This window comes from Oncorhynchus gorbuscha, linkage group LG09 (genome assembly GCF_021184085.1).
Source record: "Oncorhynchus gorbuscha isolate QuinsamMale2020 ecotype Even-year linkage group LG09, OgorEven_v1.0, whole genome shotgun sequence".
NCBI lineage: Eukaryota > Metazoa > Chordata > Actinopteri > Salmoniformes > Salmonidae > Oncorhynchus > Oncorhynchus gorbuscha.
This window is the reverse complement of record NC_060181.1, coordinates 8,449,453-8,471,397: the sequence shown is the minus strand read 5'-3', so window position 1 is coordinate 8,471,397 and position 21,945 is coordinate 8,449,453. Positions and strand designations below refer to the sequence as shown.

Below are 21,945 nucleotides of genomic sequence, written 5' to 3'. Positions count from 1 at the left end.
GAACAAAAAGGGAGACAACGTGGAGATAAGGAACAACAAAATAGATTTATTAACTAAAGTAAACTAAATACAATTAACAAGGATGTGTGTAAGTCAGTAGTGTAAGTGAGTGATTGTATGTATACTGTGATAATGAGGGGTGTTGAAAAGGTGCCAACGCAAACAAACAAAACAGCCTCAAAAATAACGCAACCAAAATCTGTCTGTGTCTGGATGGAGAGAGTCTCCTCCATGAATGGGGAAGTGGTGTATTTATCCTGGGACACACCCGGGACCAGGTGTGTCCCATGTCGCTGACGACCCTCCCGGCTCCGCCCACCGGCATCCTAATAAGGAAAACGAGAGCAAAGAGAAAGAATTCGGCAGAATGAGAGGGTCGTCACAATATTAAGCAAAACTATTTGTTTTTTCATTTTAATTTTACATTTATTTAACTAAGCAAGTCAGTTAAGAACAATTTCTTATTTACAATGACGGACTACCATGTAAATACAGGACAAAACAAACCTCACGAGAAGAGAGAAGCCACAACACTACATATAGAGAGACCTGAGACAACATAGCATAGCTATTACCACCTGATATATATAACCACTAGTACAACACAGCCCTGTTACCATCTGTTATATATGACCACTAGTACAACACAGCCCTGTTACCATCTGTTATATATGACCACTAGTACAACACAGCCCTGTTACCATCTGTTATATATGACCACTAGTACAACACAACACAGCCCTGTTACCATCTGTTATATATAACCACTAGTACAACACAGCCCTGTTACCATCTGTTATATATCAAATCAAATCAAATTTATTTATATAGCCCTTCGTACATCAGCTGATATCTCAAAGTGCTGTACAGAAACCCAGCCTAAAACCCCAAACAGCAAACAATGCAGGTGTAAAAGCACGGTGGCTAGGAAAAACTCCCTAGAAAGGCCAAAACCTAGGAAGAAACCTAGAGAGGAACCGGGCTATGTGGGGTGGCCAGTCCTCTTCTGGCTGTGCCGGGTAGAGATTATAACAGAACATGACCAAGATGTTCAAATGTTCATAAATGACCAGCATGGTCAAATAATAATAAGGCAGAACAGTTGAAACTGGAGCAGCAGCACAGTCAGGTGGACTGGGGACAGCAAGGAGCCATCATGTCAGGTAGTCCTGGGGCACGGTCCTAGGGCTCAGGTCCTCCGAGAGAGAGAAAGAAAGAGAGAATTAGAGAGAGCATATGTGGGGTGGCCAGTCCTCTTCTGGCTGTGCCGGGTGGAGATTATAACAGAACGTGGCCAAGATGTTCAAATGTTCATAAATGACCAGCATGGTTGAATAATAGTAAGGCAGAACAGTTGAAACTGGAGCAGGAGCATGGCCAGGTGGACTGGGGACAGCAAGGAGTCCTCATGTCAGGTAGTCCTGGGACATGGTCCTAGGGCCCAGGCCAGTTGAAACTGGAGCAGCAGCATGGCCAGGTGGACTGGGGACAGCAAGGAGTCATCATGTCAGGTAGTCCTGGGGCATGGTCCTAGGGCTCAGGTCCTCCGAGAGAGAGAAAGAAAGAGAGAAGGAGAGAATTAGAGAACGCACACTTAGATTTACACAGGACACTGAATAGGACAGGAGAAGTACTCCAGATAAACAAACTGACCCTAGCCCCCGACACATAAACTACTGCAGCATAAATACTGGAGGCTGAGACAGGAGGGGTCAGGAGACACTGTGGCCCCATCCGAGGACACCCCGGACAGGGCCAAACAGGAAGGATATAACCCCACCCACTTTGCCAAAGCACAGCCCCCACACCACTAGAGGGAAATCTTCAACCACCAACTTACCATCCTGAGACAAGGCCGAGTATAGCCCACAAAGATCTCCGACACGGTACAACCCAAGGGGGGAGGAAACCCAGACAGGCCGACCACAACAGTGAATCAACCCACCCAGGTGACGCACCCCCAGGGACGGCACGAGAGAGCCCCAGCAAGCCAGTGACTCAGCCCCCGTAACAGGGTTAGAGGCAGAGAATCCCAGTGGAAAAAGGGGAACCGGCCAGGCAGAGACAGCAAGGGCGGTTCGTTGCTCCAGAGCCTTTCCGTTCACCTTCCCACTCCTGGGCCAGACTACACTCAATCATATGACCCACTGAAGAGATGAGTCTTCAGTAAAGACTTAAAGGTTGAGACCGAGTTTGCGTCTCTGACATGGGTAGGCAGACCGTTCCATAAAAATGGAGCTCTATAGGAGAAAGCCCTGCCTCCAGCTGTTTGCTTAGAAATGACCACTAGTACAACACAACACAGCCCTGTTACCATCTGTTATATATAACCACTAGTACAACACAGCCCTGTTACCATCTGTTATATATGACCACCAGTACAACACAGCCCTGTTACCATCTGTTATATATGACCACTAGTACAACACCAGTCACTTCTGTGTCTCATTGTGCCTGGAGTAGTCTGCAGAGTAGACTCGTCTCTCTCACATCTCTCTCAGTGTCAGCGGTCTTTGTGTCCGTCTGGCTATCTAGCGTCAGTCAGTCTGAAGTCCAACTATTTCTCACCCCTTTTAAAGTCTCCTTCGGGACTACATCTAAGGCTTTTAAATACCAGGTCCTTGATTGGTTCTCACCCCTTTTAAAGTCTCCTTCGGGACTACATCTAAGGCTTTTAAATACCAGGTCCTTGATTGGTTCTCACCCCTTTTTGAAGGGTACTTAACTCCAGACCTCTGACTCTGCTTTGACAAGACTCTGAACTCTCCCTCAGAAGTCATGGCTCATGGTTTTCTCCATTTTGGCCCCAGAGACCCTTCCCCTTTGGTGTTTGTAGATCTAGATATAATTCAGCAATATGGTCATGATAAGAGCAGAGAGATTTCCGTTTGTAACCAAGCGCTCGCACGCACGCACGCACGCACGCACGCACGCACGCACGCACGCACGCACGCACGCACGCGCGCACGCGCACACGCGCACACACACACACACACACACACACACACACACACACACACACACACACACACACACACACACACACACACACACACACACACACACACACACACACACACACACACACACACACACACACACACACACACAACGACAGGTTAATTAGCCCAGGATATGGCTGGGACTACAACATCTCATGTTCAATATGTGTGAATGTAGTTCTGATAGAGGTGATGATAGACAAGGTGTGTGTGTGGTTTCTACAGTATAACTGTGTCTCCCTTCTCCAGACCAGGTCGACAGGGAGGAGATGGAACAGGCAGTGCAGCTCAGAGTTGGAGAGCTCATCATCATCGTAGTGGTGCTGGTCATGTGGGCAGGTAAAACAACCACAACACAACACAACACAACACAACACAACACAACACAACACAACACAACACAACACAACACAACACAACACAACACAACCACAACCACAACCTCAACCACAACCACAACCACAACCTCAACCACAACCACAACCTCAACCACAACCACAACCACAACTCAACCACAACCACAACCACAACCACAACCACAACCACAACTCAACCACAACCACAACCACAACCACAACCACAACTCAACCACAACTCAACCACAACCACAACTCAACCACAACTCAACCACAACTCAACCACAACTCAACCACAACCACAACTCAACCACAACTCAACCACAACTCAACCACAACTCAACCACAACCACAACCACAACCACAACTCAACCACAACCACAACCACAACCACAACTCAACCACAACCACAACTACAACCACAACCACAACCACAACTCAACCACAACCACAACCACAACTCAACCACAACCACAACTCAACCACAACCACAACTCAACCACAACCACAACTCAACCACATCCATTATTTTTATTCTATTTTTTTTAACCTTTATTTAACTAGGCAAGTCAGTTAAGAACAAATTCTTATTTTCAATGACAGCCTAGGAACAGTGGGTTAACTGCCTGTTCAGGGGCAGAACGACAGATTTGTACCTTGTCAGCTCGGGGGTTTGAACTTGCAACCTTTCGGTTACTAGTCCAACACTCTAACCACTAGGCTACCCTGCCGCTCCATTAATCATGTGGGCAGGCAACTCAACCACAACTCAACCACAACTCAACCACAACACAACCACAACACAACCATAACTCAACCACAACACAACCCAACCACATCCATTAATCATGTGGGCAGGCAACTCAACCACAACTCAACCACAACACAACCACAACACAACCATAACTCAACCACAACACAACCCAACCACATCCATGAATCATGTGGGCAGGTAACTCAACCATAACACAACCATAACACAACCACAACACAACCATAACACAACCACAACACAACACAACGACATCCATGAATCATGTGGGCAGGTAACTCAACCCCAACACAACCACAACATAACCACACTGACCATGACTTCTGACCAGAGCTATTATAATGCTAGCGATGTCATGTGGGAATATGGCCAGACGGCTACACAACATAACACAACCACGACACAACCCCAACGCAACCACAACCATAGCACAACAGAACCAAATCGATGCATCATGTGGGCTGGTAACTGAACCACATTTACGTCGCTACACAATCATAATTTTGATGAACCCCAGGAAGAGTGGCAGCTAATGGGGTTCCATAATAAACTCCAGGAAGAGTAGCTGCTGCCTTGGCAGGAACTAATGGGGATCCATAATAAACCCCAGGAAGAGTAGCTGCTGCCTTGGCAGGAACTAATGGGGTTCCATAATAAACCCCAGGAAGAGTAGCTGCTGCCTTGGCAGGAACTAATGGGGTTCCATAATAAACCCCAGGAAGAGTAGCTGTTGCCTTGGCAGGAACTAATGGGGTTCCATAATAAACCCCAGGAAGAGTAGCTGCTGCCTTGGCAGGAACTAATGGGGTTCCATAATAAACCCCAGGAAGAGTAGCTGCTGCCTTGGCAGGAACTAATGGGGATCCATAATAAACCCCAGGAAGAGTAGCTGCTGCCTTAGCAGGAACTAATGGGGATCCATAATAAACCCCAAGAAGAGTAGCTGCTGTCTTGGCAGGAACTAATGGGGATCCATAATAAACCCCAGGAAGAGTAGCTGCTGCCTTGGCAGGAACTAATGGGGTTCCATAAGAAACCCCAGGAAGAGTAGCTGCTGCCTTGGCAGGAACTAATGGGGATCCATAATAAACCCCAGGAAGAGTAGCTGCTGCCTTGGCAGGAACTAATGGGGATCCATAATAAACCCCAGGAAGAGTAGCTGCTGCCTTGGCAGGAACTAATGGGGATCCATAATAAACCCCAGGAAGAGTAGCTGCTGCCTTGGCAGGAACTAATGGGGATCCATAATAAACCCCAGGAAGAGTAGCTGCTGCCTTGGCAGGAACTAATGTGGATCCATAATAAACCCCAGGAAGAGTAGCTGCTGCCTTGGCAGGAACTAATGTGGATCCATAATAAACCCCAGGAAGAGTATCTGCTGCCTTAGCAGGAACTAATGGGGATCCATAATAAACCCCAAGAAGAGTAGCTGCTGCCTTGGCAGGAACTAATGGGGTTCCATAAGAAACCCCAGGAAGAGTATCTGCTGCCTTGGCAGGAACTAATGGGGTTCCATAAGAAACCCCAGGAAGAGTAGCTGCTGCCTTGGCAGGAACTAATGGGGTTCCATAAGAAACCCCAGGAAGAGTAGCTGCTGCCTTGGCAGGAACTAATGGGGTTCCATAAGAAACCCCAGGAAGAGTAGCTGCTACCTTGGCAGGAACTAATGGGGATCCATAATAAACCCCAGGAAGAGTAGCTGCTGCCTTGGCAGGAACTAATGGGGATCCATAATAAACCCCAGGAAGAGTAGCTGCTGCCTTGGCAGGAACTAATGGGGATCCATAATAAACTCCAGGAAGAGTAGCTGCTGCCTTAGCAGAAACTAATGGGGTTCCATAATAAACCCCAGGAAGAGTAGCTGCTGCCTTGGCAGGAACTAATGGGTATCCATAATAAACCCCAGGAAGAGTAGCTGGTGCCTTAGCAGGAACTAATGGGGTTCCATAATAAACCCCAGGAAGAATAGCTGGTGCCTTGGCAACAGGAACTAATGGGGATCCACAATAAACACCAGGAAGAGTAGCCGCTGCCTTGGCAACAGGAACTAATGGGGATCCATAATAAACCCCAGGAAGAATAGCTAGTGCCTTGGCAACAGGAACTAATGGGGATCCATAATAAATAAAAATACACAACAGAACCATAACACAAATATTTACTTTGTTGTTGATTTCATTTCATCTTAAACACCAGATGTATACTAAAAAACACCAGATGTATACTAAAAAACACCAGATGTATACTAAAAAACACCAGATGTACACTAAAAAACACCAGATGTATACTAAAAAAACACCAGATGTACACTAAAAAACACCAGATGTACACTAAAAAACACCAGATGTATACTAAAAAACACCAGATGTACACTAAAAAACACCAGATGTATACTAAAAAACACCAGATGTACACTAAAAAACACCAGATGTACACTAAAAAACACCAGATGTATCGGGTGGGGTCCGCGCAGTCTGCCCGGAGGATTCAACTCGGCGGGTCAGGGTCGGCCGTTCCGGTGTGGTCGGATCCCCTCGTGGGACTGATCCGTATACCACAAGATCAGTGAGTTAGCCAGCTGACTTTGATAAGCAACCAGAAAGATCTATTGAAAAAATTTACTTAGATATGTGTTTTCATTAGTTGAATCAATTAGATCCTGCCCATTTCCAGCTCATCTTTCCAAAATATTTAGCCGAGTTAGCTGGCTAACTCCTGGATCCTGCTTTGTAGTGTACCCCTCGGTTTCATCGACACACTCTACTATGAATGCATACAACCGACTCTCTGTCTGAATCCCTGTTACTCACACATGGAGAGTACTGTGCCTCTAGTACACTGAAGAGGATACTAGTCTTGCTCTCTCTCCCTCTTTCTCTCTCTGTATTTATCTCAATTAAATTCAAAGGGCTTTATTGGCATGGGAAACATATGTTTACATTGCCAAGGCAAGTTTTTAAATGTATTTTTATTTGACCTTTATTTAACCAGGTGGTGAAAAAGATCAAATAAAAGAGAAGTAAACATTACAGTAAACATTACAACATGACAGTAAACATTACAGTAAACATTACAACATGACAGTAAACATGACAGTAAACATTACAGTAAACATTACAACATGACAGTAAACATTACAACATGACAGTAAACATTACAACATGACAGTAAATATTACAACATGACAGTAAACATTACAACATGACAGTAAACATGACAGTAAACATTACAACATGACAGTAAACATTACAGTAAACATTACAACATGACAGTAAACATTACACCATGACAGTAAACATTACAACATGACAGTAAACATGACAGTAAACATTACAACATGACAGTAAACATTACAACATGACAGTAAACATGACAGTAAACATTACAACATGACAGTAACCATGACAGTAAACATTACAACATGACAGTAAACATTACAACATGACAGTAACCATTACAGTAAACATTACAACAACCATTACAGTAAACATTACAACAACCATTACAGTAAACATTACAACATTACAGTAAACATTACAACAACCATTACAGTAAACATTACAACAACCATTACAGTAAACATTACAACAACCATTACAGTAAACATTACAACAACCAGTACAGTAAACATTACAACAACCATTACAGTAAACATTACAACATTACAGTAAACATTACAACATTACAGTAACCATTACAACATGACAGTAAACATTACAACATGACAGTAATCATTACAACATGACAGTAAACATTACAACATTACAGTAATCATTACAACATGACAGTAAACATTACAACATGACAGTAAACATTACAACATGACAACATGACAGTAAACATTACAGTAAACATTACAACATGACAGTAAACATTACAGTAAACATTACAACATTACAGTAAACATTACAGTAAACATTACAGTAAATATTACAGTAAACATTACACCATTACAGTAAACATTACAACATTACAGTAAACATTACAGTAAACATTACAACATTACAGTAAACATTACAACATTACAACATGACAGTAAACATTACAAAACATTACAACATGACAGTAAACATTACAGTAAACATTACAACATTACAGTAAACATTACAGTAAACATTACAGTAAACATTACAGTAAATATTACAGTAAACATTACAACATTACAGTAAACATTACACCATTACAGTAAACATTACAACATTACAGTAAACATTACAGTAAACATTACAACATTACAGTAAACATTACAACATTACAAAACATGACAGTAAACATTACAACATGACAGTAAACATTACAACATGACAGTAAACATTACAACATGACAGTAAACATTACAACATTACAGTAAACATGACAGTAAACATTACAGTAAACATTACAACATTACAGTAAACATTACAACATGACAGTAAACATTACAACATTACAGTAAACATGACAGTAAACATTACAGTAAACATTACAACATTACAGTAATTACAACATTACAGTAAACATGACAGTAAACATTACAACATGACAGTAAACATTACAGTAAACATGACAACATTACAGTAAACATTACAACATGACAGTAAACATTACAACATGACAGTAAACATTACAACATTACAGTAAACATTACAACATTACAGTAAACATTACAACATGACAGTAAACATGACAGTAAACATTACAACATGACAGTAAACATGACAGTAAACATTACAACATGACAGTAAACATTACAACATTACAGTAAACATTACAACATTACAGTAAACATTACAACATGACAGTAAACATGACAGTAAACATGACAGTAAACATTACAACATGACAGTAAACATTACAACATGACAGTAAACATTACAACATGACAGTAAACATTACAACATGACAGTAAACATTACAACATGACAGTAAACATGACAGTAAACATGACAGTAAACATGACAGTAAACATGACAGTAAACATTACAACATGACAGTAAACATGACAGTAAACATGACAGTAAACATGACAGTAAACATGACAACATGACAGTAAACATGACAACATGACAGTAAACATGACAGTAAACATTACAACATGACAGTAAACATTACAACATGACAGTAAACATGACAGTAAACATGACAGTAAACATGACAGTAAACACTACAGTAAACATGACAACATGACAGTAAACATGACAACATGACAGTAAACATGACAACATGACAGTAAACATGACAACATGACAGTAAACATGACAAAACATTAAACATTACAGTAAACATTACAACATTACAGTAAACATTACAACATTACAGTAAACATTACAACATTACAGTAAACATTACAGTAAACATTACAACATTACAGTAAACATTACAGTAAACATTACAGTAAACATTACAGTAAACATTACAACATTACAGTAAACGTTACTACATTACAGTAAACATGACAGTAAACATGACAGTAAACATTACAACATGACAGTAAACATTACAACATTACAGTAAACATGACAGTAAACATTACAACATGACAGTAAACATTACAACATTACAGTAAATGTTACAACATTACAGTAAATGTTACAACATTACAGTAAACGTTACAGTAAACATTACAACATTACAGTAAACATTACAACATTACATTAAACATTACAACATTACAGTAAACATTGCAACATTACAACAGATATAGTGTTATAACGATCTGCAAATAGTTAAAGTACAAAAGGGAAAATAAATAAACATAAATATGGGTTGTATTTTTAATGGTGTTTGTTCTTCACTGGTTGACCCTTTTCTTGTGGCAACAGGTCACAATTCTTGCAGCTGTGATGTCACACTGTGGTATTTCACCCAATAAATATGGGAGTTTATCAAAATTGGATTTGTTTTCCAATTCTTTGTGGGTATTTGTAATCTGAGGGAAATATGTCTCTCTAATATGGTCATACATTTGGCAGGTTAGGAAGTGCAACTCAGTTTCCACCTCATTTTATGGGCAGTGTGCACACTTCTCTTGAGAGCCAAGTCTGCCTTCAGCGGCCTCTCTAAATAGCAAGGCTATGCTCACTGAGTCTGTACATAGTCAAACCTTTCCTTAATTTAAATCAGTCACAAGGGTCAGGTATTCAGCCACTGTGTACTCTCTGATTAGGGACCAAATAGCATTCTAGTTTGCTCTGTTTTTTTGGTAAATTCTTTCCCATGTGTCAAGTAATTCTTTTTTTTCTCATGATTTGGTTGGGTCTAATTGTGTTGCTGTCCTGGGTCTCTGTGAGGTCTGTTTGTGTTTGTGAAAAGAGCCCCAGGACCAGCTTGCTTAGGGGACTCTTCTCTAAGTTCATATCTCTGTAGGTGATGGCTTTGTTATGGAAGGTTTGGAAATCACTTGATTTTAGGTGGTTGTAGAATTTAACGTATCTTTTCTGGATTTTGATCATTAGTGGGTATCGGCCTAATTCTACTCTGCATGTATTATTTGGTGTTTTACGTTGTACACGGAGGATTCTTTGCAGAATTCTGCATGCAAAGTCTCAATTTGGTGTTTGTCCCATTTTGTGAATTATTGGTCGGTGAGCGGACCCCAGACCTCACAACCATAAAGGGCAATTTTTATTTATTTTATTTCACCTTTATTTAAATAGGCCATAGTGGCGAAATAATTACAATAAAGCAATTAAACACTGGAGTGATAGAGACTGGAGGGGTAGATGTACAGAAGATGAATGTGCAAGTAGAGATACTGGGGTGCAAAGGGGCAAGATAAATAAAATAAATAACAGTATGGGGATGAGGTAGTTGGATGGGATATTTACAGATGGGTTATGTACAAGTGCAGTGATCTGTGAGCTGCTCTGACAGCTGGTGCTTAAAGTTAGTGAGGGAGATATGAGTCTCCAGCTTCAGTGATTTTTGCAGTTCGTTCCAGTCATTGGCAGCAGAGAACTGGAAGGAAAGGTGGCCAAATGTTGAATTGGCTTTGGGGGCGACCAGTGAAATATGCCTGCTGGAGTGCGTGCTACGGGTGGGTGTTGCTATGGTGACCAGTGAGCTGAGATAAGGGGGGACTTTACCTAGCAGGGTCTTGTAGATGACATGGAGCCAGTGGGTTTGGCGACGAGTATGAAGCTATGGCCAGCCAACGAGAGCATACAGGTCGCAGTGGTGGGTAGTAAATGGGGCTTTGGTGACAAAACGGATGGCACTGTGATAGACTGCATCCAATTTGTTATATAACTGATTTGAATTTGTGGTCCTGGCAACTGGACCTTTTTTAGAACACCATTATTTTTGTCTTACTGAGATTTACTGTCAAGGCTGAGCTCTGGCAGAATCTGTGCAGAAGATCTAGGTGCTGCTGTAGGCCCTCCTTGGTTGGTGACAGAAGCACCAGATCATAAGCAAACAGTAGACATTTGACTCCAGATTCTAGTAGGGTGAGGCCGGGTGCTGCAGACTTTTCTAGTGCCCTCGCCAATTTGTTGATAAATATGTTGAAGATGGTGGGGCTCAAGCTGCATCCCTGTCTCACTCCACAGCCCTGTGGAAAGAAATGTCTGTTTTTGGCCCATTTTAACTGCACACTTGTTGTTTGTGTACATGGATTTTATAATGTCGTATGTTTTTCCCCCATCACCGCTTTCAATCCATTTGTGTAGCAGAATATGTGGTCTGTCGTACAGTAATTCCGTAAAGAGATAATTTGACATTTGCTCAGTAAATTGTTTTCACTGAGGAAATGTAAGAGGCTGCTGTTAATGATAATGCAGAGGATTTTCCCAAGGTTGCTGTTGATGCATATCCCGAGGTAGTTATTGGGGTCAAATGTTTCTCCACTTTTGTGGATTGGCGGTGATCAGTTCTTGGTTCCAAATATTGAGGAAGATTCCAGAGCTGAGGATGATGTTAAAGAGTTTTGCCAATTTGAGGTCTGTATATTTTACCTTTTCATTTAGGATACCATCTCTCTCTCCCCCTCTCTCCATCTATCCGTCCCTCCATCCCCTCCTCTCTCACTCTTCTCTCTCCCCCCCCTCTCCCTCTATCCGTCCCTCCATCCCCTCCTCTCTCACTCTTCTCTCTCCCCCTCTCTCCCTCTATCCGTCCCTCCATCCCCTCCTCTCTCACTCTTCTCTCTCTCTCCCCTCCCCTCCCCCTCTCTCTGTCCCTCCATCCCCTCCTGTCTCACTCCCCCTCTCCCCTCTATCTGTCCCTCCATCCCCTCCTGTCTCACTCCCTCCTCTCCCCTCTATCTGTCCCTCCATCTCCTCCTCTCTCACTCTTCTCTCTCTCTCCCCCTCTCTCCCTCTATCCGTCCCTCCATCCCCTCCTCTCTCTCTCTCTTCTCTCTTTCTCTCCCTCTCTCCCTCTATCCGTCCCTCCATCCCCTCCTCTCTCACTCTTCTCTCTCTCTCCCTCTATCCGTCCCTCCATCCCCTCCTCTCTCACTCTTCTCTCTCTCCCCCTCTCTCTCTCTCCCTCTATCCGTCCCTCCATCCCCTCCTCTCTCACTCTTCTCTCTCTCCCCCTCTCTCTCTCTCCCTCTATCCGTCCCTCCATCCCCTCCTCTCTCACTCTTCTCTCTCTCCCCCTCCCCCTCTCTCCGTCCCTCCATCCCCTCCTCTCTCACTCTTCTCTCTCTCTCTCTCTCTCCCTCTATCCATCCCTCCATCCCCTCTCTCACTCTTCTCTCTCTCCCCCTCTCTCCCTCCCTCTATCCGTCCCTCCATCCCCTCTTCTCTCTCTCTCTCCCTCTCTGTCCCTCCATCCCCTCTCTCTCTCTCTCTCTCTTTCTCTCCCTCCCTCTCAGGTGTGATCCTCCTGTTCTGTCGTCAGTATGACATCATCAAAGACAACGAACCCAACAACAACAAGGACAAAGCCAAGACCTCGTCCGAATGCAGTACGCCCGAACACCCACAGGGAGGCCTACTGCGTAGCAACCTCTGAAACCAGCCCCCACAGTCCACTCAGCTATAAAGCAAAAAACTCATCCGATTCCTTAGGACAGGTGAGATGACATAGCCAACCAGAACCCCCACACCTGGGGCTCAATCCAGATTCTTCATACTTACGTGTTTACTTGCACACAGCCATGAATTTAACAAATGATAGAGATTCCCTCCAGCTAATTTCTTACACAAATCCATGACGGACAGTATGCATGTGCACACTTTGAGAAAAGTGTGGATAATCGGGACACAGTCCTGCTATCCTCAAAACCTTCACCACCAAATAGTGAAGTCTGAATGCTTTTCATAACAACTGACCTGTCTATTTCTAATTGTTCCTCACACACAGATCCAGAGACCAACAGAAGCCATTCTCAAACTCCCCCTGAAACCATTCAGAACCCTCCTTGCAACAACAGAAACAGACCGGGACTAATACTAAGACCAGAATGTAACCCAGGACACATTGATAAAGCCACGACAAAGAGTCAGACAACGACAAAAAAAACAGTTGTCTTTGAAGCAAACAGAACTTGTTCATTGCCACTCTCTTTTGAATTCAGGGATCTGGATCCTGGAAACTGTGTGGCCAATTGACTGAGATTGGCCGACAATGGATCCAAAAAGGACACCGGTCAACATCTTGAACCTGGATCACTAACTGTCTGAATGACAGTATGCACCATCCATTTGGAAACATTTTGGAAACGTTGGCACATATTGAACATGACCCCTGGTTTCAGAGTAGCCTGACTGAGGATGGGATGTGTTTGTTTGGTTCCAAGCGAGAGGCCGTGCATGTCGTCCGCAACATGACGATCACCACGACGATGATGATGAGATCCCCAGCTCCGAGCTAAGACTCCTGACACCATCTCCTACACCAATCAGCACCTCAAAGACTACAGCATAGATCCCGCCCAGGAACCCAGCCCAGCCAATCACAATAGCCCAAGTCCACTGTGGACCACAATCACCCACCATCCAGAGTGGGGAACCTGAATAGGTTTTTTAACCACGGTTCTTCTACTTTCTAATATAAAGTAGTTCATTGCATCCGCCGTGGAGCCAAGTTTCATAATATTACCATATGTCCCAACTGCTTGCCGTAGTTTTGAAGTAATCACACAAAAAAACAGGCGATATTTCAGGGCATTTTTCACCCTGCCAGCTCCTATTAGTTCTATTGAGCATCGTGGCACCAACTCACCTTCAGAACATTCTATTCCCAGCATAATGAACTATGTCACAATGCCTGTTTTGCTATTGTTGGCACTGAGACCTGCCCACGTTGCTGGTAGTTAACAACAACAAAAATGACTCATGGAAGTCTGAGGTCGTCCCATTGTTTACTATATCTCACAATATGTATATTTAGATTTTTTTTCCGAATAGGACACCATTTTAAACATTAGAATCTCCTCTTTCTAATTATGTAAGGCTGGGTAGCATACTCCGTAGTCATCAAACACTAGCCCCCAAAATACCTTTTGCCCTTGGAACGCTGGTATATTTCGCAATGTGTATATTTAGATTTTTTTCAAGTCGGATACCATTTTAATCACGATAATCTCCTCTATCTAATTGGTTGGGTCTAATTGTGTTGCTGTCCTGGGGCTCTGTGGGGTGTGTTTGTGAACAGAGCCCCAGGACCAGCTTGCTTAGGGGACTCTTCTCCAGGTTCATCTCTCTGTAGGTGATGGCTTTGTTATGGAAGGTGTCGGCCTAATTCTGCTCTGCATGCATTATTTGGTGTTTTACGTTGTACACGGAGGATATTTTTGCAGAATTCATGCATGCGTGATCTCAATTTGCGAATTCTTGGTTGGTGAGCAGACCCCAGACCTCACAACCATAAAGAGCAATGGGCTCTATGACTGATTCAAGTATTTTTAGCCAGATCCTAATTGGTATGTTGAATTTTATGTTCCTTTTGATGGCATAGAAGGCACCTCTTGGCTTGTCTCTCAGATCGTTCACAGCTTTGTGGAAGTTATCTGTGGCGCTGATGTTAGGGCCGAGGTATGTATAGTTTTTTGTGCTCTAGGGCAACGGTGTCCAGATGGAATTTGTATTCCTGGCAACTGGACCTTTTTTGGAACACCATTATTTTACTGTCCCAATCTGACAGAATCTGTGCAGAAGATCTAGGTGCTGCTGTAGGCTCTCCTTGGTTGGGGACAGAAGCACCAGATCATCAGCAAACAGTAGACATTTGACTTCAAATCATAGTAGCATTCTCTCTCTCTCTCTCCCACCATATGTCTCTCTCCCTCTCTATATCTCAGTTGAATTCAATTTAAGGGCTTTATTGGCATGGGAAACATATGTTAACATTTCTCTCTCCCCCACCCCCCTCTCTCTGTGTCTGTCTCACCATGCTCAGCATCAGCTCAAAGTGAAAACCACATACACAGACAGAGACAGAGACAGAGACAGAGACAGAGACAGAGACAGAGAGACAGAGAGACAGAGAGACAGAGAGAGAGAGAGAGAGAGAGAGAGAGAGAGAGAGAGAGAGAGAGAGAGAGAGAGAGACTTACTCCTAGATACTTGTTGTGATCTGTTCACGGAGTTAATGATGAGTTAATGTTTTATGTAAAACCATCAAGTGTGTGGTGAAGCATTTTGACGTCTATAACACACAACTTTCATGAGTTTATACTATTTCTATGAAAATAATATACATGAATATACATCAAACACAATAAAATAATACATATCTGATATTTTCAATCACAGTGGTTTAGATGTTGATGTTTTATCTACAGTGGGTTTGTTGACGAGCAAGGACATATTTATTGAGTCTGTCTGTCTGTCTGTCTGTCTGTCTGTCTGTCTGTCTGTCTGTCTGTCTGTCTGTCTGTCTGTCTGTCTGTCTGTCTGTCTGTCTGTCTGTCTGTCTGTCTGTCTGTCTGTCTGTCTGTCTGTCTGTCTGTCTGTCTGTCTGTCTGTCTGTCTGTCTGTCTGTCTGTCTGTCTGTCTGTCTGTCTGTCTGTCTGTCTGTCTGTCTGTCTGTCTGTCTGTCTGTCTGTCTGTCTGTCTGTCTGTCTGTCTGTCTGTCTGTCTGTCTGTCTGTCTGTCTGTCTGTCTGTCTGTCTGTCTGTCTGTCTGTCTGTCTGTCTGTCTGTCTGTCTGTCTGTCTGTCTGACACCCCATATTTGTTCTGTTGTTTCTCTACAGTGAGATGACCAGCTTTGTTGACTGCGAGGGGAACATATTGGGCACAGTGCATATTGGGTATCCATCACCACACCATAAAACATGTCTCCCCCTGAGTGCTCAATGGAACCAAAAGCTGAAATTAGCTTTACTGTACAGCGAGGCAGAACTGCAGATTTCACTGAGGCACCCTGGGATACACTGAGACACACTAAGACACACTGGGGCATACTGGGGGACACTGAGACACTAAGACACACTGGGGCATACTGGGGGACACTGAGACACACTAAGACACACTGGGGCATACTGGGGGACACTGAGACACACTAAGACACACTGGGGCATACTGGGGGACACTGAGACACACTAAGACACACTGGGGCATACTGGGGGACACTGAGACACTAAGACACACTGGGGCATACTGGGGGACACTGAGACACACTAAGACACACTGGGGCATACTGGGGGACACTGAGACACTAAGACACACTGGGGCATACTGGGGGACACTAAGACACTAAGACACACTGGGGGACACTGAGACACTAAGACACACTGGGGGACACTGAGACACTAAGACACACTGGGGCATACTGGGGGACACTGAGACACTAAGACACACTGGGGCATACTGGGGGACACTAAGACACACTGGGGGACACTGAGACACTAAGACACACTGGGGGACACTGGGGGACACTGAGACACTAAGACACACTGGGGCATACTGGGGGACACTGAGACACTAAGACACACTGGGGCATACTGGGGGACACTGAGACACTAAGACACACTGGGGCATACTGGGGGACACTGAGACACTAAGACACACTGGGGCATACTGGGGGACACTGAGACACACTGAGACACACTAAGACACACTGGGGCATACTGGGGGACACTGAGACACTAAGACACACTGGGGCACACTGAGACACTAAGACACACTGGGGCACACTAAGACACACTGGGGCATACTGGGGGACACTGAGACACTAAGCCACACTGGGGGACACTAAGACCCACTGGAGCACACTAAGACACACTGGAGCACACTGGAGCACACTAAGACACACTGAGACACACTAAGACACACTGGGGCATACTGGGGGACACTGAGACACTAAGACACACTGGGGGACACTAAGACACACTGGGGCATACTGGGGGACACTGAGACACTAAGACACACTGGGGGACACTAAGACACACTGGAGCACACTAAGACACACTGGGGCACACTAAGACACACTGGGGCATACTAAGACACACTGGGGCATACTAAGACACACTGGGGCATACTGGGGGACACTGAGACACACTAAGACACACTGGGGCATACTGGGGGACACTGAGACACTAAGACACACTGGGGGACACTAAGACACTAAGACACACTGGGGGACACTGAGACACACTGGGGCATACTGGGGGACACTGAGACACTAAGACACACTGGGGGGCACTGAGACACTAAGACACACTGGGATACACTGAGACACACTGGGGCATACTGGGGGACACTGAGACATTAAGACACACTGGGGGACACTAAGACCCACTGGAGCACACTAAGACACACTGGAGCACACTGGAGCACACTAAGACACACTGGAGCACACTAAGACACACTGAGACACTAAGACACACTGGGGGACACTAAGACACACTGGGGCACACTAAGACACACTGGGGCATACTGGGGGACACTGAGACACTAAGACACACTGGGGGACACTAAGACACACTGGAGCACACTAAGACACACTGGGGCACACTAAGACACACTGGGGCACACTAAGACACACTGGGGCACACTAAGACACACTGGGGCATACTAAGACACACTGGGGCATACTAAGACACACTGGGGCATACTAAGACACACTGGGGCACACTAAGACACACTGGGGCATACTAAGACACACTGGGGCACACTAAGACACACTGGGACACACTAAGACACACTGGAGCACACTAAGACACACTGGGACACACTAAGACACACTGGGGCATACTAAGACACACTGGAGCACACTAAGACACACTGGGACACACTAAGACACACTGGGGCATACTAAGACACACTGGGGCACACTAAGACACACTGGGGCATACTAAGACACACTGGGGCACACTAAGACACACTGGGGCACACTAAGACACACTGGGGCACACTAAGACACACTGGGGCATACTAAGACACACTGGGGCATACTAAGACACACTGGGACACACTAAGACACACTGGGGCATACTAAGACACACTGGGACACACTAAGACACACTAAGACACACTGGGGCACACTAAGACACAGTGGGGCACACTAAGACACAGTGGGGCACACTAAGACACACTGGGGCACACTAAGACACACTGGGGCACACTAAGACACAGTGGACACACTAAGACACAGTGGGACACACTAAGACACAGTGGGGCACACTAAGACACAGTGGGGCACACTAAGACACACTGGGGCACACTAAGACACACTGGGGGACACTAAGACACACTGGAGCATACTAAGACACTGGAGGACACTAAGACACACTGGAGCACACTAAGACACACTGGGGGACACTAAGACACACTGGAGCATACTAAGACACTGGAGGACACTAAGACACACTGGAGCACACTAAGACACTGGGGGACACTAAGACACAGTGGGGCATTCTGAGACACACTGAGACACACTGGGGGACACTGACACACATTGAGACAGTATCACCACCTCAAGCTGAACCTCTGTAAGACGGTGCTGCTCTTCCTCCCGGGGAAGGACTGCCCGTTCCATGATCTCGCCATCACGGTTGACAACTCCATTGTGTCCTCCTCCCAGAGCGCTAAGAACCTTGGCGTGATCCTGGACAACACCCTGTCGTTCTCAACTAACATCAAGGCGGTGGCCCGTTCCTGTAGGTTCATGCTCTACAACATCCGCAGAGTACGACCCTGCCTCACACAGGAAGCGGCGCAGGTCCTAATCCAGGCACTTGTCATCTCCCGTCTGGATTACTGCAACTCGCTGTTGGCTGGGCTCCATGCCTGTGCCATTAAACCTCTACAACTCATCCAGAACGCCGCAGCCCGTCTGGTGTTCAACCTTCCCAAGTTCTCTCACGTCACCCCGCTCCTCCGCTCTCTCCACTGGCTTCCAGTTGAAGCTCGCATCCGCTACAAGACCATGGTGCTTGCCTACGGAGCTGTGAGGGGAACGGCACCTCAGTACCTCCAGGCTCTGATCAGGCCCTACACCCAAACAAGGGCACTGCGTTCATCCACCTCTGGCCTGCTCGCCTCCCTACCACTGAGGAAGTACAGTTCCCGCTCAGCCCAGTCAAAACTGTTCGCTGCTCTGGCCCCCCAATGGTGGAACAAACTCCCTCACGATGCCAGGACAGCGGAGTAAATCACCACCTTCCGGAGACACCTGAAACCCCACCTCTTTAAGGAATACCTAGGATAGGATAAAGTAATCCTTCTCACCCCCCCTTTAAGATTTAGATGCACTATTGTAAAGTGGCTGTTCCACTGGATGTCATAAGGTGAATGCACCAATTTGTAAGTCGCTCTGGATAAGAGCGTCTGCTAAATGACTTAAATGTAATGTAAATGTAATGTAATGAGACACACTGGGGCATTCTGAGACACACTGAGACACACTGGGGCATTCTGAGACACACTGGGGCATTCTGACACACACTGAGACACACTGGGGGACACTGATTGGCACACACCCACCCGGATTGGCACACACCCACCCAGATTGGCACACACCCACCCATAGTGGGTATCATACTGCATGACATCAAGCCCCTGAGATTACGCAGTTCACTTCAAATTAACATGGGACACAAGTGATAATGGAACATTTCAATGACACTGATCAAAATGAAGACTTTCGCAAAATATGAAAATAAGGTTGATATATTGGCTGCAAATGAAGCTACAACAATCCTTGGAATGTGTTTCCAGATATCTATGAAATATGACGTATAATTAATTCCAATATAAGTGAAATCATTTTCCTTCCAACAAATAGTATGTCTAACAGCCTCTGCTCTGTGTTTGAATGGTGTGGTAGTACCCTCAATACAGAGTGGTGTGGTAGTACCCTCAATACAGAATGGTGTGGTAGTACCCTCAATACAGAGTGGTGTGGTAGTACCCTCAAAACAGAATGGTGTGGTAGTACCCTCAATAGAGAATGGTGTGGTAGTACCCTCAATACAGAATGGTGTGGTAGTACCCTCAATACAGAATGGTGTGGTAGTACCCTCAATAGAGAATGGTGTGGTAGTACCCTCAATAGAGAATGGTGTGGTAGTACCCTCAATACAGAATGGTGTGGTAGTACCCTCAATAGAGAATGGTGTGGTAGTACCCTCAATACAGAATGGTGTGGTAGTACCCTCAATACAGAATGGTGTGGTATAGTACCCTCAATACAGAATGGTGTGGTAGTACCCTCAATAGAGAATGGTGTGGTAGTACCCTCAATACAGAATGGTGTGGTAGTACCCTCAATACAGAATGGTGTGGTAGTACCCTCAATACAGAATGGTGTGGTAGTACCCTCAATACAGAATGGTGTGGTAGTACCCTCAATAGAGAATGATGTGGTAGTACCCTCAATAGAGAATGGTGTGGTAGTACCCTCAATACAGAATGTGTGGTAGTACCCTCAATAGAGAATGGTGTGGTAGTACCCTCAATACAGAATGGTGTGGTAGTACCCTCAATACAGAATGGTGTGGTAGTACCCTCAATAGAGAATGGTGCGGTAGTACCCTCAATACAGAATGGTGCGGTAGTACCCTCAATACAGAATGGTGCGGTAGTACCCTCAATACAGAATGGTGTGGTAGTACCCTCAATACAGAATGGTGTGGTAGTACCCTCAGTACAGAATGGTGTGGTAGTACCCTCAATACAGAATGGTGTGGTAGTATCCTCAATACAGAATGGTGTGGTAGTACCCTGAATACAGAATGGTGTGGTAGTACCCTCAACACAGAATGGTGTGGGCGTATACCGGTCAATAAAAATCTGAATGGCATGTAAAACAGCTTATTGGCCAGCTCAGCCAATGAGCCAATAAGATGTCTCGGACAAAAACATGACGTCATCCTCCATGAGGAAATAGCAATAATTTTATAAATGGTCTGTTTGAGATCAAGTTTGAGTTGGGGGTTTTTAAGTGTATTTTTCTCAAATGTGTCCTTTGGCCACAAATACAGATGTAGGATCTTAATTTGAGCCAATTTACTACGGCAGGAAAATATGAATTATCTTGTGGATAATAATTCAGGGACAATTGTTTTAGGGGAAAATCAACTCTGAAATTTTAAAGTGGAAGTTACAAACTTCAGAAGCCTTTTTAAACCTCAAATACACTACAACGTTTTACATTTCCTGCAGTGTAGAGGAAGTTCTACTGCAACGCGGTGATCAAATTAAGATCCTACATCTGTATACGACGAGTCAACAACATGATCTTGGTATGAGATAACAGATGAAGTGTTTTTAAAATGCGACATTTTCACTGGAGAGTTACTTTAAAATGTCAAGGAAGGAAAAGCTCAATATCCTCGTCCTGTCTGTCACTCAAGTGGAGATCAGACATGGCATCAGTGAGACTTCTCTACGCCTGTTGCTTTCATTCCTCTGTCTGCTCCATCGGGTCTATAACTACCCC

General features: G+C 44.6%; 1 protein-coding gene across 2 annotated transcripts in view; it reads left to right on the top strand.

Moving 5' to 3' along the window:
- LOC124042665 (fibronectin type III domain-containing protein 5-like) overlaps positions 1 to 15,008 on the top strand; it is a 47,925-nt gene extending 32,917 nt beyond the window's left edge. For both annotated transcript variants that reach the window (XM_046360747.1, XM_046360746.1), the window contains exons 4-6: positions 3,252 to 3,341; positions 12,931 to 13,131; positions 13,422 to 15,008. In XM_046360747.1, the coding sequence (XP_046216703.1) occupies positions 3,252 to 3,341; positions 12,931 to 13,070 (230 nt within the window). In that variant the 3' untranslated portion in view covers positions 13,071 to 13,131; positions 13,422 to 15,008. The remainder of the gene's footprint in view (positions 1 to 3,251; positions 3,342 to 12,930; positions 13,132 to 13,421) is intronic.
- Positions 15,009 to 21,945: the final 6,937 nt, after the last annotated feature.